General features: G+C 32.7%; 1 protein-coding gene across 2 annotated transcripts; it reads left to right on the forward strand.

Moving 5' to 3' along the window:
• The first annotated feature begins 3,378 nt into the window (after positions 1 to 3,378).
• Positions 3,379 to 15,453, forward strand: LOC143049257 (uncharacterized). 2 transcript variants are annotated; one of them, XM_076222954.1, is made up of 8 exons: positions 3,379 to 3,480; positions 3,909 to 3,947; positions 5,344 to 5,423; positions 5,789 to 5,860; positions 8,291 to 8,462; positions 12,698 to 12,816; positions 14,392 to 14,485; positions 15,202 to 15,453. In XM_076222954.1, the coding sequence occupies exons 1-8, from the start codon at positions 3,462 to 3,464 to the stop codon at positions 15,414 to 15,416; spliced, it is 810 nt and encodes a 269-aa protein (XP_076079069.1). In that variant the 5' UTR covers positions 3,379 to 3,461; the 3' UTR covers positions 15,417 to 15,453. The 2 variants fall into 2 exon arrangements, with proteins under 2 accessions (XP_076079069.1, XP_076079070.1); XM_076222955.1 differs by lacking the exon at positions 12,698 to 12,816.
• The last annotated feature ends 1,156 nt before the right edge of the window (positions 15,454 to 16,609 follow it).

Genomic DNA, 16,609 nt, shown 5'->3' on the forward strand with positions numbered 1-16,609 from the left:
CTAAATTACACATTACTAGTATATTACAGAATTTACAATGAACATTTATGTTTAAAGTCAATGCAGAGGTTATTATATGTTTCAAACTAGTTAAATTATGTACTCTTGCTATTTTTTATTCTTTATTTAACATTCGCTCTTATTTCATTGATAGTCACATTTCTAGCATTTATTCCTTGTAGACCATAAATGCAAAACTAAAAACTATTGTTAGTTTGGTTTTTCCTGTACTTGCCAACCGATCAATCATCCGTGTAGATATTATACAACACTTGATTGCTGAAGAGGATTGATGGAAGAGTCATAACAAGTGAACTGTATGTCATTTGACATTTTTAAATATTATTTCTGTTTGTTTTGTTCACACATCGTTGTAAGAGGTTAAGCTATCTTTAAAACCAAGTTTAATCCACCATTTTCAAAAAAAGAAAATGCCTGTACCAAGTTAGGAATATGACAGTTGTTATTTATTAGTTTGACGTGTTTGAGCTTTTGATTTTGCCATTGGATTAGAGACTTTCTTTCGAATTTATTTCGGAGTTATTATTTTTGTGATTTTACTTTTTTTATATTTTATTTTTAGTGGGTTTGAACATGTTGAAGCTTGTATCCTAGCCTAGATTGTTATCATTCTATAAAGTCTGGGAACTTGTCATGATTCGGTTGTTTGTCTTAGTTGTATGGTCCTCCTTCGAGATTAAGATCCCCCCTGTGACATTATTTGCTTTCCCTTTTATTTAATCTATACACATTTTTTGTGTCTGCCCTCTATGTTCAACGTAAATCAACATTTATTGTACGCTTGTTATAACGAAACTATTGTTTACGCAGTTATGTCCTTGATGGTTATCTTGCATTAACCAGTCGCTTTGTCTGCAAGTGTCAAATTGGACACTATACTTGTATAATAAGTATTTTTATGATCAAAGCCTATCATAATTAATGTCACTTTAAACAAACGTAAACATTGCATTTGATATTTTTTCACCTCAAACCTCTAAATTTACAAATCATAAAAATATTAAAATCAAAGTTGAAATAAAAGAACGTCTAAAAAATGTCGACATTTTTTAATCATTTTTTTTATAATTTCTTTCATTTTTCTATCAAATTTTGTAACCCGTGTATGTATATTTAGGTTCGATCAATGGTAATAATGTCAATTTTCAAAAGTAACAAACAATTGGCAAAAACCTGTCTTTACAAAATTTACTTTTTGGTGCATTGAGGAAATTCGAGTATTGAAAAGTCACAATTATTTAGGTTTTTTTTTTCCTTTTAAAAATTTCACTTTACGATTATATCAGTGACCGTAGATAAAGGAATTTGGTTTTCTTGACAAGATATTTGAGGCGTTTCCATTGTTTACGCCAGTAAATACATTATGGAAAATTGAAACATATTTGACCTCAACCTGGCCACGAGTGGCCAATTCTCTCTGAGCAATGTTGGTGTTAAATGAGATATTGAACTTTTTCTGATATTTCGACATACAGAGTAAAAGGATAATTATCTAATACCCTAAAATATACTGTAATTACACAAAAATGAAGAACATTGAAATATATATAATAGTTTAACGTCTATTAAAACCTTTATGTTTTTAATTAAGGTCAATGTATGTAGTGAAAACTTAAATCACAAAAATACTGAAATCCAAGGAAAATTCAAATCGGAAAGTCCCTAATAATATGGCAAAATCAAAAGCTCAAACACAAAATGGACAACAACTGACATAGTTCTGACTTGGTACAGGCATTTTATTATGTAGGAAATGGTGGATAGAAACTGGTTTTAAAAGTAGCTTAACCTCTCATTGTATGACAGTCGCATGGAATTCCATTATATTGACAATGATCGTGAACAAAATAAACACAGACATTACAGGTTAAAATTTCAAAAATACAGGAACAGCAGTCAACATTGTGTTATTATCAGTAAATCGCTATACAAACAAACAAATTATATAAACAAACATTAACAGTCGCACAATAACACGCTGACGGGATGTTAAGTTCATAGTCATGAATGTCATATGTAACAAAGAAACACAAAAGAGCATATAGACAAAACCTATTAGCAAAAATGAATGACAAGAATACAAAAATAATCATAGAATAATAACACAATGACGCTATATCTAAGCTTTTGGTAAGATTTGGTATAAAACTTTGGTTCGTTGAATTTCAATTGCAAATCAATACACATAATGCATTGTCTCCTTTATTTTCTAAAGTATTAATGAACTCATTCTTTAAAAGTGAATGCACATTTGTATAAAAAAAATTGCAGACATAAAATCGGCGAAAAAAAAGTTGGGTCAAATAATCAAAATGATGACATTTTTACTGAACTCACTCGTATATTTCGATGCTTTAAAACACCAGGAAATCGGATAAAAAGTAACATCTAACAAAAATATCGAAGTCAAAAATGAGTAAGACCTTGAAGTAACGAACAAAATGAAACATAATCTACTAGTATATCAACCATCGGAACGAAAGATAAAAAGAAAGACACGTGTCATATTAGTAGCTTAGTGCAGTTAGTTTCAACTGGTTTAATAGCTAGTCAAACTTATTATTTGTGTGACGGTTAACAACACTGATCGAGTAAGCTAAACAGACTGACTGTGTAAACATTCAACACAGACATACAACGCAATTGACTTAAAAAATCTAAACAAATATTCGGAAGATTTCGAAAAAGACACCAACATAAATGTGTTTGTAGTTGATTGTACATATAATTTAGTAAAACATAATGACACATACAACCTCTCAATAAAGTATACATTGAAATAAAATATGAAAATAAGGATATCCTATAAATTTTCGGAAGATCATTTGTGTTCTTCCCTGGCCGGGATATATATATTTTTGGTTTAGTACCATTCAGTGTATATTTTAATTATTTAGAGAAAAAACACAAATTATTCAACTTTCAGAATCGTCAACCTTTCGCTGTCAAATTGTGCGGAATTATTTTAAACTGTTATTAGATAAGACCTGTCAATGATTCAGGGTCCATTTAAATCCCTATGTGCATATCATATATCTTTTTAAAGATAGTAATTCTTCTCTTTAAATTGCAAACATTCCTTTCGGCTGATGTTGTTGGCACAAGAAAAACTTCTATTAATGTCATTTTATCTGTAGCGCGATTTTATTGGTTAGTTTAAACATATGTCATTGTGCAAAGATGACAAACAGATTTTTATAGTGTTTATAAGTGTTTTATAACCTGTGCGAAGAAGAATGTATATTTGTTCGTTCCTTGTGCATTATGCTAATTTCAAATGATCAAGTCTGATTTAAACCTATCCTTACATGATAAAGACTAATGAAATCACAATGACCTCTGCGTGCAAGTACGTCGAAAAATTAGGCCACCTAGTTAAGATAGTATGTATTCCATTATAACAACAACTGATAGGACTGTGTTTGGAAAACATTGAGCATATGGAACATTTTTGTCTAGGTAAAAATCTTATTTACTATATTATGTAGATTTACTACAATAACATAACTATTAAATAAGCACCCTAATGAATGATAAAGAAACGTCCCATTTGACTATTAGTTTTTCATCAAATCATCAGTACCCTAATTAAAATTAAACTCATCAGGTACGAGTGATCGAAAATGCGATTCGAACAGACTGAGGAAAACTATTTTATTTTGTTTTAACTAATGTTTTTACAGGTTAAAATTATTTTATGAATTGCGAAATGTGAATTACACAGTTCTAAACTTATTCTTTGTAACGGTATCAATATATAAAACAATTCTTGCTGGATCGTTTATTTCCCCCCTTTCGCGAAACTGCTCTAGTACTGACATCAATAATAATAGTAAAAATAATGACATTATTGATGATAACACCAACAACTGATTTCTCTTTTACAGCGGTCATATTGCTCTCTGTGTCTCTCCAGGAGCTGACAGGTACGTGTATGTTATTTACTCAAATGCATAACTTTTGTGTTGACATGACTTATCATTGATATGGTCATATCTATAAATTTACTGTTTACAAAAATTTTGATTTTTTTAAATACTAAGGCTTTTGTACCTCAGGAATATATTACCTTAGCTGTATTTGTCAAAACTTTTAGGAATTTTGGTCATCAATGCTCCTAAACTTCGTACTTAATTTTTTTTTTTTTTCTCTTTTTTTTTTTTAAACTTTTTTGAATTCGAGCGTCACTGATGAGTCTTTTGTAGACGAAATGCGCGTATATACAACATTTAATCCTGGCATCTATGATGAGTTTATTGGATATGTAATATATATGACATTGTTAACCTCAACAAGAAGCAATCATTTTAGTGAACGGTTATCTTTGTTATATGGAATTGATATAGATAAAAACATAACTCAACAAAATAATTTAGGTAAGGTCTTAATATTCCTAAAAGATTAATGATTTTTTTTTAATTCTAGAATCGTTCCGTTTCTTTATTTCATTTTGAACATCAATAACATGAATATATATATATATATATATATATATATATATATACAACTCGTCTAAACATCAACCCAACAATGTTAGATCTGTAAATTTGCTTTCGCAAATTTTTGGTTCTTCCCTCGCCGGGATTCGAACCCATGCTACTGTGATATCGTGACACCAAATCGCCTGCACTGCAGCCGTCCCGCTAGACCACACGACCACCTGGGCTCTCAAAAAAAGAGCTTTCGGTGGGCATGTGTTACCTTTCCACGTCAGTTTTAATCTAGCGGCGTACTACAGTACATGATATATAAGGCATGAAGATGTTATTGTTACAGATCAGCTAAATTATCTATAGTAAAGGATCCTACAAATTAATGTAAGATACAGTCACAGAAAATAATTATATTCATAAGTACGTCTGAGTCAGTGACAACCCTACAACAGATGTATCCATCGGATCGCCATCAATGATGGTGATACATGGCTGTGTACATAATGTATATACAACTCGTCTAAACATCAACCCAACAATGTTAGATCTGTAAATTTGCTTTCGCAATATATTGTGAACGAACAACATTTTAATATGTTAGCCGCCATTGAAAAGAACATTTCAGGTTTACATAATGTAAAATGTAAAAACAGTAATCTACCAAGGTTTAAATCTCATAAATATATATTCAGGATATAAAAATCATGGTAAAACAAACAACGAGGAAAACACACGAATTTTAAAGGGAGAGAGAAAACAGAAACATAGAAACAAAAATACAAAAAAGATTAAGTGAATGATTATCTCCAAACATAGTAAGATTGTCTCGTGTAAAGCAATGTAACATCCTTCTTATGTCTTAACATACGTCTTATTGGTTTCATCTCAGGCTTACAATGCTATAGTTGTAATGATGTTCAACATCCTTCCCAGTGTAATGTATCTCAAAACTGTTCCCAATCTGACCAGGTATGATGTTATTTTAGTATTTTATTTATAAATTATCTAGACCGTTTTATTTTTTTAACGTTCATTATAGAACTAACAAATACTCAATGTCGCAGTAAACTTGAAGCAACTGAAGTTTAATCAAGGTAAAGGTAGTTAACCGATGTTCAAATATCCCAAATCCATTTGATTAAGGACTTTCCGTTTTGAAATTCCTCGGATCTCAATATTTTGGGGATTTTACTTTTTATAAAAAAAAACTGCTTTAACAAATCGGTAACTACGAAATAATACAGGAAAATGTATAATTAACACTCGATTTTAATAAGCGATAACCCTTATAACCCTTATAAATCTGTACTGTAGAATTGTGTATACTTTCTCAGGTGTGTATAACAGCAGAAAATGTAAACAGCAATTTCCAGTTTTCCTACAAGTTGGGTTGTGCAGAAAATGTGGTATGTATATATATACATGTATAGTTTAAAGAACTTTGAATTCTTTGTTAAGTGACTTCTTTTATCACCACACAAAAGGCCTAATTTGAACTTAGGACACTTGTACATAGACAAGAATGGCCACCATCACAGATCATCACACAAAGTCAAATAGCGAAACGTGCTCGGTGGCTTTGTGGCTACCATATAAAATATTAAAACTTACCCTAACAAAATCCAGCAACTGGAAATACAGACTTTAAGATAATCAAGTATTCCAAATATAAAAGAATCAACCGTGAGTACAAATTTACAAACAAGAGATTAAGCAGAGTTTTAAAGATATTATTTATTTAATTAAAACATTATTTTTTTATGCTTGAAGTTGTACGTAACAAATACTTTGATGTTAAGCTTGATAAATAACTCGTAATTATGAGTCAAACGAAATATTTTTAACCAATTTTATAATAAATTTATATTCGACAACTTGGAACCAACATTAATTGATGCTTTAATATCTAGTTCTTCAGATCCTCTTCAATTCATATCAGGCGTGATATTTAACGTAACAAACTTTACTAAATCAAAAATTTGATTAAGCTTGTTCACTTTATTATCAGTCGGTGGATTTAACAACATGATTGCTTGAGAATTAGATGAATATTCATTACCTGTGAAATTTATGTACCTGATTTGGCCAAAATTCTCATTTTTAACATCATATTTTACTTAAATGTATACCCAAAATACAAAAGGTAAAATGAGAATTTTGGCCAAATCAGGTACATAAATTTCACAGGTAATGAATATTCATCTAATTCTCAAGCAATCATGTTGTTAACCCAACAACGGGTTCTCGGATTGGTAATTTTAAGAAAATTTTACAGCTTTTGGTTTTTATCTTGAATATTATTATAGATACAGATAAACTGTAAACAGCAATAATGTTCAGAAAAGTAAGATCTACAAATAAGTCAACATGATCAAAATGGTCAGTTGACCCCTTAAGGAGTTACTGCCCTTTATAGTCAATTTTTAACATTTTTTTATAAATTTTTGTAATCTTTTACAAAATTCTTCTCCTCTGAAGCTACTAAGACTATTATAACCAAACTTGTCCACAATCATCATTAGGGTATGTAGTTTTAAAAAAAAATTGTCCGATGACCCTGCCCGTGAAACAAGATGGCCGACATGGCTAAAAATAGTACATATCTCTGAAACCAAAGCATTTAGGAAAATTTGCTGTGAAATTGTTCATTAGGTCAAGATCTATCTGCCCAAAAATTTGCAGACCAATCGGGCAACTTGTTGCTGGGCTGCTGCCCCTGAATTGGTAATTTTAAGAAAATTTGGCAGCTTTTGGTTCTTATCTTGAATATTATTATAGATAGAGATAAACTGTAAATAGCAATAATGTACAGCAAAGTAAGCGCTACAAATAAGTCAACTTGACCAAAGTTGTCAATTGACCCCTTAAGGAGTTATTGTCCTTTATATTCAATTTTTAACAAATTTCATAAATTTTTGTAAATTTTTACAAAATATTTTCTACTGTCTCTTCTGTGCCAATTTCATTATGGATAGAGATAATTTTAAGCAGCAAGATTGTTCAATAAAATAAGATATACAAACACATCACCAACACCAAAACACAATTTTGTCATGAATCCATATGTGTTCTTTGCATAATATCCACATAGACCAAGGTGAGCGACACAGGCTCTTTAGAGCCTATAGTTTACAAATTGAAATGCCTGTACCAAGTCATAATATGACAGTTGTTATCCATTTGTTTGATGCGTTTAAGCTTTTGATTTTACCATTTGCTTATGAAGTGTCCGTTGAGGATTTTCATCGGAGATCGGTCTTTTTGTTATTTTTCTTTTTGATATGAAATTAATGGTTGATACAGGTATAGACAATTTTTCGTGTTCCTCTTTCCGACACCTAAAACTCACATTATAAAGATTTTCAAATACATGTATGCTGTGTTTTAAATCTCAGAAATTAATGAGAACATTCCAATGTTATGTATGACGATTAAAACCCACATAAAATGAAAAACAAAAACAAAAGCAAAACGTAGTGTTTATACATAAAACAATTCTGGTGTTATGATTAAAAAAAGTATTGGGGGGAATATGTAAGCGGGTTATAATTTGGATTTGTCAATCAGCTAGTTGTCTAATTATGTAATAAATAATAAGACTGTAATGTATTAAACCGCTATCGGTGATTTTTTTCTGACAGTTCCCATTTTTTATGAGAATTGTTTTTTTTTACAATTGGCGTTCTTTTTTATAACATTCTGTAGCCCCTGTTTTTCTCTTTTGATTCATACAGTAAACAATGTAATATTTTATTAGTTAATATATCTTCTAGTATTTTACTTCAATAATTGGAAGGAACATAATTTGTTAGGACTACATTTTGATTCTATTTTAGTACTGCCATACACAAAGGAAACGAAATTTACGACACTTTTGTTGTTCTTCCAATTTATGCAACAAATACGATATTACTACATCTGCAACCAAGTTAACTAGTAAAGCAACGCCCACAATCAAACCCTCTACCACAATTCAAAGTGCTACGACCACTTTACACCACACTACAAGTAAGTGAACTTTATCATTTATGACAACTCTCACATTGTTTTCATTATCTTGAGAGTAATACCCGATATGTTGTCGAGGTTACTTTACGACAAATAAACACATACGAACACATTTTCAAAAGCGGATCGTGCCAAGTCTGTTTTTTGACACACGAATCTCAATCAAAGATATTTCTTAAACTTGAAGCTTCTGTAATCATAAACTCTGATGAACCCCAAATGTTGTCTGATACAAAAATAATCATGATCCTTGAATTATATTTTAATGATACCATATATGTTACGTTTTGAGGATTTGTGATTAAAATGACAATCCACATTCCTAAGGAACCTTACAGCGAATAAACTCATGACGACCCCTCAATGAATAATTAAATGTTTGAGGAACACGAATATTATATACATATTCTTTTGAACTATATAAGTAATCTATTGAAATAACTATATTGAAAACACAAAAACAGTTATAGTCTGCTTCATAAAATTACTTACATCAAGAAATAACAAGTGATGGTCGATTAAAAAACTAAACGTGACGACAAATAAATATGATTTAAATTTTACTACGGTGAACTTTCCATTTCTCTATTGTATTAACATATTTCAGCTTAAATATTAATAATATATCTCAAGTTGATACAAAAGATAAGGAGTTTCCATAAACTTTTTACTTGATCAAGAGTTGCTGAAGGAAGTAATGAATCTGTGTTTTAAGAGGGAAATGAAATTATTCTTGTCGACAGTTATAGTAGGGATACCGTCATGATTTATTTTGCCGTGTCACACAACGGATATGATAAACATGTAATAGACTACCTTTCATCATTTTTTCGATAGTTGTCACATCACGGAATGCGCCTTGTAACATACTAGTAATGGGTTCTTGCCATGAGCAATATGTTGAGTACAACTAGTGAAAAAAGTATTTAAAAACCCTTTGTAGCAACTATAGGTTTTTGGGTAGGATTTATACTTTGGTTTTCTGTATTGTTTTGTGAACTGTTATTTTTCCTTAGTTGTTTTTTTGCCATGATGTTGTGTTTTGCTCTTCGACTAAGGTTTATACATTAACCACTTTGTATCTGTTCTCTCTTTTTTTTTTAGCTCACCTGGCCCAAAGGGTCAAGTGAAATTTTCTAATCACTTTGGCGTCCGTCGTCCGTCGTCCGTCGTCGTCGTCCGTCGTCCGTCGTCGTCGTCCGTCGTCGTTGTCGATAACATTTTACATTTTGAACTTCTTCTAGAGAACCACTAAATGGAATGAAACCAAACATGGCATGAATGTTCCTTATGATATGCTCACCAAGTGTTGTGACTTTGTAGCCGATCCATTATCCAAGATGGCTGCCAGCAGGGAACTTAGTTTAACATAGGACCTATGGGAAATGCATACAAATGACCTCTTTTAGAGAACCACTGAATGGAATAAAACCAAACATGGCATGAATGTTCCTTATGAGGTGCTGACAAAGTGTTGTTACTTTGTAGCCGATCCATCATCCAAGATGGCCGCCAGCGGGGGACTTAGTTTAAAATAGGACCCTATGGGAAATGCATACAGATGACTTCTTTTAGAGAACTGTTGAATGGAATGAAACCAAACATGGCATTAATGTTTCTTATGAGGTTTTGACCAAGTGTTGTTACTTTGTAGCCGATCCATCATCCAAGATGGCCGCTAGCGGGGTATTTCGTTTAACATAGGACCCTACGGGAAATGCATACAAATGACTTCTTTTAGAGAACTGTTGAATGGAATGAAACCAAACATGGCATGACCAAGTGTTGTTACTTTGTAGCCGATCCATCATCAAAGATGGCCGCCAGCGGGGGACTTAGTTTAACATAGGTCCCAATGGGAAATGCATACAAATGACTTGTTTTAGAGAACCACTTAATGGAATGAAACCAAACATGGCATGAATGTTCCTTATGAAGTGCTGACCAAGTGTTGTTACTTTGTAGCCGATCCATCATCCAAGATGGCCTCCAACGGGGGACTTAAAATAGGACCCTATGGGAAATGCATACAAATGACTTCTTTTAGAGAACTGTTGAATGGAATGAAACCAAACATGGCATTAATGTTCCTTATGAGGTGTTGACCAAGTGTTGTTACTTTGTAGCCGATCCATCATCCAAGATGGCCGCTAGCGGGGTACTATGTTTAACATAGGACCCTACGGGAAATGCATACAAATGACTTCTTTTAGAGAACTGTTGAATGGAATGAAACCAAACATGGCATGACCAAGTGTTGTTACTTTGTAGCCGATCCATCATCCAAGATGGTCGCTAGCGGGGTACTTTGTTTAACATAGGACCCTACGGGAAATGCATACAAATGACTTCTTTTAGAGAACTGTTGAATGGAATGAAACCAAACATGGATGACCAAGTGTTGTTACTTTGTAGCCGATCCATCATCAAAGATGGACGCCAGCGGGGGACTTAGTTTAACATAGGTCCCTATGGGAAATGCATACAAACGACTTGTTTTAGAGAACCACTTAATGGAATGAAACCAAACATGGCATGAATGTTCCTTATGAGGTGCTGACGAAGTGTTGTTACTTTGTAGCTGATCAATCATCCAAGATGGCTGCCAGGGGGGACTTAGTTTAACATAGGACCCTATGGGAAATGCATGCATATGACTTCTTTTAGAGGAACACTGAATGGAATTAAACTTAACATGGCATGAATATACCTTATGAGGTGCTAACCAAGTGTTGTTACTTTGTAGCCGATCTATCATCCAAGATGGTCACCACTGGGGGACTTAGTTTAACATAGGTCCCTATGGGAAATGCATACAAATGACTTGATTTAGAAAACCACTTAATGGAATGAAACCAAACATGGCATGAATGTTCCTTATGAGGTGCTGACGAAGTGTTGTTACTTTGTAGCTGATCAATCATCCAAGATGGCTGCCAGGGGGGACTTAATTTAACATAGGACCCTATAGGAAATGCATACATATGACTTCTTTTAGAGGAACACTGAATGGAATGAAACTTAACATGGCATGAATATACCTTATGAGGTGCTAACTAAGTGTTGTTACTTTGTAGCCGATCTATCATCCAAGATGGTCACCAGCGGGGGGACTGAGTTTAACATAGGACCCTATAGGAAATGCATTCAAACGGTTTCTTCTAGAGAACCACTGAATGAATGAAACCAAACATGGCATTAATGTTCCTTATGATGTGCTGACCAAGTGTTGTTACTTTGTAGCCGATCCATCATCCAAGATGGCTGCCAGCAGGGGACTTAGTTTAAAATAGGACAATATGGGAAATACATACAAATGACTTCTTTTAGTCAACCACTGAATGGAATGAAACAAAAAATAGCATGAATGTTCCTAATGAGATGCTGACCAAGTGTTGTTACTTTGTCGCCGATCCATCATGCAAGATGGTTGCCAGTGGGGGGACTTAGTTTAACATAGGTCCCTATTGGAAATACATTCAAATTGAACCACTGAATGGAATGAAATCAAACATAGCATAAATGTTTCTTATGAGATGCTGACCAAGTGTTGTTATTTTGTAGCTGATCCATCATCCAGGATGGCCGCCAGCGGGGGGGGGGGGGGGGTTAGTTAAACATAGGACCCTATGGGAAATGCATACAAAAGTCTTCTTTTAGAGAACCACTGAATGGAATGGAACCCAACATAGCATGAATGTTCCTTATGAGGTGCTGACCAAGTTTTGTAACTTTGTAGCCAAATTTTATCTTTTTTCATATGATTTCAAAAACGCAAGTAGAGTCAGGTGAGCGATACATGCTCTTGAGAGACTCTAGTTTCTTTAGACGTCGGTGAAGCTCAATTGCATTTATATTGGCTTTTCATTTTTCTAAGCAGGGGGCGAACCTGGTTAGCTATTCCCAACACATTTTTCCCCCACATCATATCATTTGTGTTTCTCTGTAACACTAGCTTATGCAACTATTACTTACCATTCCTTTTTCCTTTGACTCATTAGAAAAAATACAACAAACATATCGAGCTCCAAGGCAAATTCAAAAAGAGAACGTCAATGGAATAAACGAAAATAACTTCCAAATTTTCGACTTGTTACATGTATTTTTTTAAGTAAATTAACATATTGAAATTTTTTTCGTTATGTTAATGAAAGACATATAACACGTTTGATAAATTTTCAAATATCTCTTTTTTCCACTAGTTAAGCTTACTTTTATTTAAATTCAATTTCAAGCTGGTCCTAAATATAATTATGACTGCAATGGTGGACATTACTACCGATGGAATGGTCACGGGTACTGTATTTTGTCCTATACAAGCCAATGGAAAGTCGACAGTCATAGACATAATGTTGTAAGTATATTATACCTAAATGCGAACAAATACAAAACATGTTTTTTTGTTATAAAGAAAGTAAACTAGATCTTTCGATATAGTAAGATATTAAAGCAGGAAGACCGTCAATCGTATATCGTAGGCAGGGTTAAACAAAGGTCTAATAAATTACAAACGTTGTAAGAATAGTCATGCTTACAAAGTATGAAATGAAAAAGGAGAAAAGATGCCAAGGGCTATACAAAACTCATAAAATCAACGCATTGACTAAAAAAAGATAACAAACATACAGACAGTACCCCTGATTAATTTTAATAGACAACTAAGGATTGAGCAACTTTATTTAAATAAAACAGTGGTTAACATATGTGCTCTATAAGATACATCTGTTGCTCATAGCTAGTACACTTCTAGGGATTAGTCGCATTCGGTGATATCATACTGTCATTAACGCAGGCGGGATTGTGGCTTCTATGAGTGTAATGTATCCGTAGTCATATGTGACACAGAAACGGTCAATTAAGTCATAACTATAATGTCCGAAAAAACTTCCAATAGGTGAACGCCCGGTATATCATTTCCACTGGAAATAAATTATTTCCAAAGTAGTTGATGTATTAATAAGGGTAGTAGACTGTTCAAAAACATGATTGAAACAGATATTTAAGCTGTGCGAAATTCGGAAGATTAACAGTAAACCAATACATATGTTTATCGAGCAACTAATATACAATTGATCATGAAGTACATATAACATTCCACTGAGAAAATCTGCCTTTTTAGATTTTATTAAATTCTTACATCTTAAACTATTATTATTTTAATACATAGATCTTATTAAATGAAACCTCCTTTTAATGTACATTTTATGCATATTAAAAAGCAAATTCAAATGAAACATAATTTTAAATATAAATAAAACTAAGTCACATACTTAAGTGAATATACTTGTATGGTTTGTAATAAAAAGGTCCATGTAAATATGCCTTGCATGACATTTCTATTGTTTATTGTTTATTTATATGTGCTGTACATATGTTGGAAATTTTGTTTTATCATTTTAAAAAAAATTTAAGTTAAGGGAAAACTCCATATGTATTTGGAGGTGCTCCTAATTAAAGGAGGCTTATACCAAGAAGAAGAAGAAGCAACGAAGTCGTGAAAAGTGACTAATTGACAAATTAAGTAACTCGTTTTTCGGTAAACAGAATAACTCTTCCTTCTCCCCAAAGACTCTACTGTTATACAATATACTAGGTAGGCACATCTCCTTATTCTAAAATAAAGGAAATGTGTAAATCATATGTGAAGATCTTACTAAACTAAGTACTGTATATGTTTTCTTACTATGAAAAAAAGACAATTATAACGCATACAACTGACCATACCGCATATCTACACATTTAATGTTTTGTTCATGAAAGTTTCTGTAAAATCATAAATTTCTCCAAACTTTCACTTGGCAATTGTAGGATAATACTAGATTAATATTCCGACTGCATACAGACATTGCTAAAGAAAAACTTATCCCGCTGCAAAATGCGTCATATCAAAAACATTGCAATTTTTCTTGATATGATTTGGTAATTTCAGGATCCTTGTATTCGTCTGCACATGAAAATGATAACCCTGGAAACTGATTCAGAACATGACGCAGTCGTCCATTTTGTAAGAGCTATTTATAAATGTAAGTGCAGTAATTATTCTATATTAGGATGGTATGTAAGTATAAAAAGGATAATATATTTTCATACCGTACCAAGACTTAATTTGTATAATACTATTTGAAAAATACGATAAATAGAATAGATCTCTCACAGATACTGTTGGTCTCACGTGTTAGCATTCTAATATATTCAGATATTTTCAGTTATTTTTATCTATTTTTTATATTTTACCACAACACTATTATGTCAAGATTCTAAAGAAGTTCTAGCAATTCCTTCCTAAACACGACATATTCAGAACTCTCCTTGCAATTAAAAAGTAAAATAGCAAAAAAACAAAATCCAAGGAAAAAACGGAAAGCCCGTCATCAAATTAAAACAACATCAGAAGCTCCAACACATCAAACGAATGGATAACAACTGTCATATTCCTGACTCTGGACAGGCATTTTCTTATATAGAAAATGGTATGTTAAGCATACATCTTTCTCTGGAATGGCCGTACATGCAATAAATATAGGAAGAGATTTGGTATGATACCCAAAGGTACAACTGTTTCCCAGAGCATAAATGTAGTGGATGTTAGCAGTCATATGCCAGTTTACCCATTTCAACGACGAGGAAGACCCATACCATAATAAGTTTGTTATTGGCCATTATTTAGAACATCTATTAATAAGAAGTTTTAGGATAGTGCATTAATAATGAAAATATGATTATTTATTTTATCATCCAGACCAGGGTACTGTATGGCTAGGTGCGAAATTTTATCCTGAACACAATACTCGCTGGCATTGGCTTTATAATAAGCATGGAATAAGTGCTCATAACACACACTGGGAATCACGTACAGAGGAACAGGAACATCAATGCCTAGGATTGCACGGAGATAAATGGGGAAGTGATGACTGTTCTCAGCATTACCCTCACTTGTGTGAGAAAGTATTGTAGTACAGTACTCATAACATGAAATAAAATCTTTAATTGATTTGTGTTATGCATGTGCTAATCCTTTTGACATTTGACTTTTTTTATATAAATATTGAAGGATATATACGCTAGTTCTGCTTCGAACAAATGTTTACATCAAATGAGACACAAAATAAACAAAAAGACACAGATATACACCTGGTATCTATAATGAGTTGTCTTTATGCATGTTTATTGTTAGGATGTCAACTCTCCTTTATTTTTTTATAAACAAATTCATGTTGGTCGAAGGGTGTGAGAATCTTTTTGAGGAAGAAAACAGACCTGTAAAAACACATTTAAACACGCAATTTTGCGACAAAATGGTAAAATGTCATACTTTTATAGCTATCAATATTATCTGAAACAAACACAGGTAGTTCACGGAAAAAGGTCAAGTATCTATAACTTTAAATATATATTATAAGTTTGTAAAGATTTACTTGTCGTACATATTTGTGCTTAAAGGTTGCTATGTCTACATTACCCATCATACGATTTAGTGATATAGACTACGAAGTACTTATACTGAGAGTTATGTGTGTCAAACAAAGCCATAACTACTATTCTTTCTTTAATTTTCCACAGTTAATACATTGTAACTTAGAAGCTACATAACACCGCAGTTTTACATTGTACGACAAGTCTCAATAATGGTGATATATCTTCTTTCCGTTCCGGTTCACATGAGTTCATCCATCTTTCAAAGACTTTTTTGTTTGTTCATATAACCGGTCCCTGTGCAATGTTCTACACTATAGCGCGTTTAATCGTTTTCATTTTTATAACTCTTTAGTAGCAATGAGCAAAAAGACAAATTCAGGAAAATAGGAATAATTTTTTTTTTAGGCTTTCTTCAATTATAAAAAAGATATCACCTCAATGGTCTCATGCATATGGTAGCGTGCTCTACTGGAATGCGGCGGCAGTAAGTTCATTTTTCGAATTGATCAATTAAAAACCTATAACATTGGTATTTGATGATTGTCTGTTACAGCATGCGACATTTAGGGTAAAAGCCAAGATTGGTCAGCTCAGCGTCAGTTCAATGCTTCCCAGTAGAGTCACATATTTTCCTACGAACTGTCATTTAAAATCCGGATCAGCATGTCATTCTAGATTAAAACAGGGTTCATATTTATATAACATTTATCATCATGTTCTTGCATTTGCAT

The sequence above is a fragment of the Mytilus galloprovincialis genome, chromosome 10 (genome assembly GCF_965363235.1).
Source record: "Mytilus galloprovincialis chromosome 10, xbMytGall1.hap1.1, whole genome shotgun sequence".
NCBI lineage: Eukaryota > Metazoa > Mollusca > Bivalvia > Mytilida > Mytilidae > Mytilus > Mytilus galloprovincialis.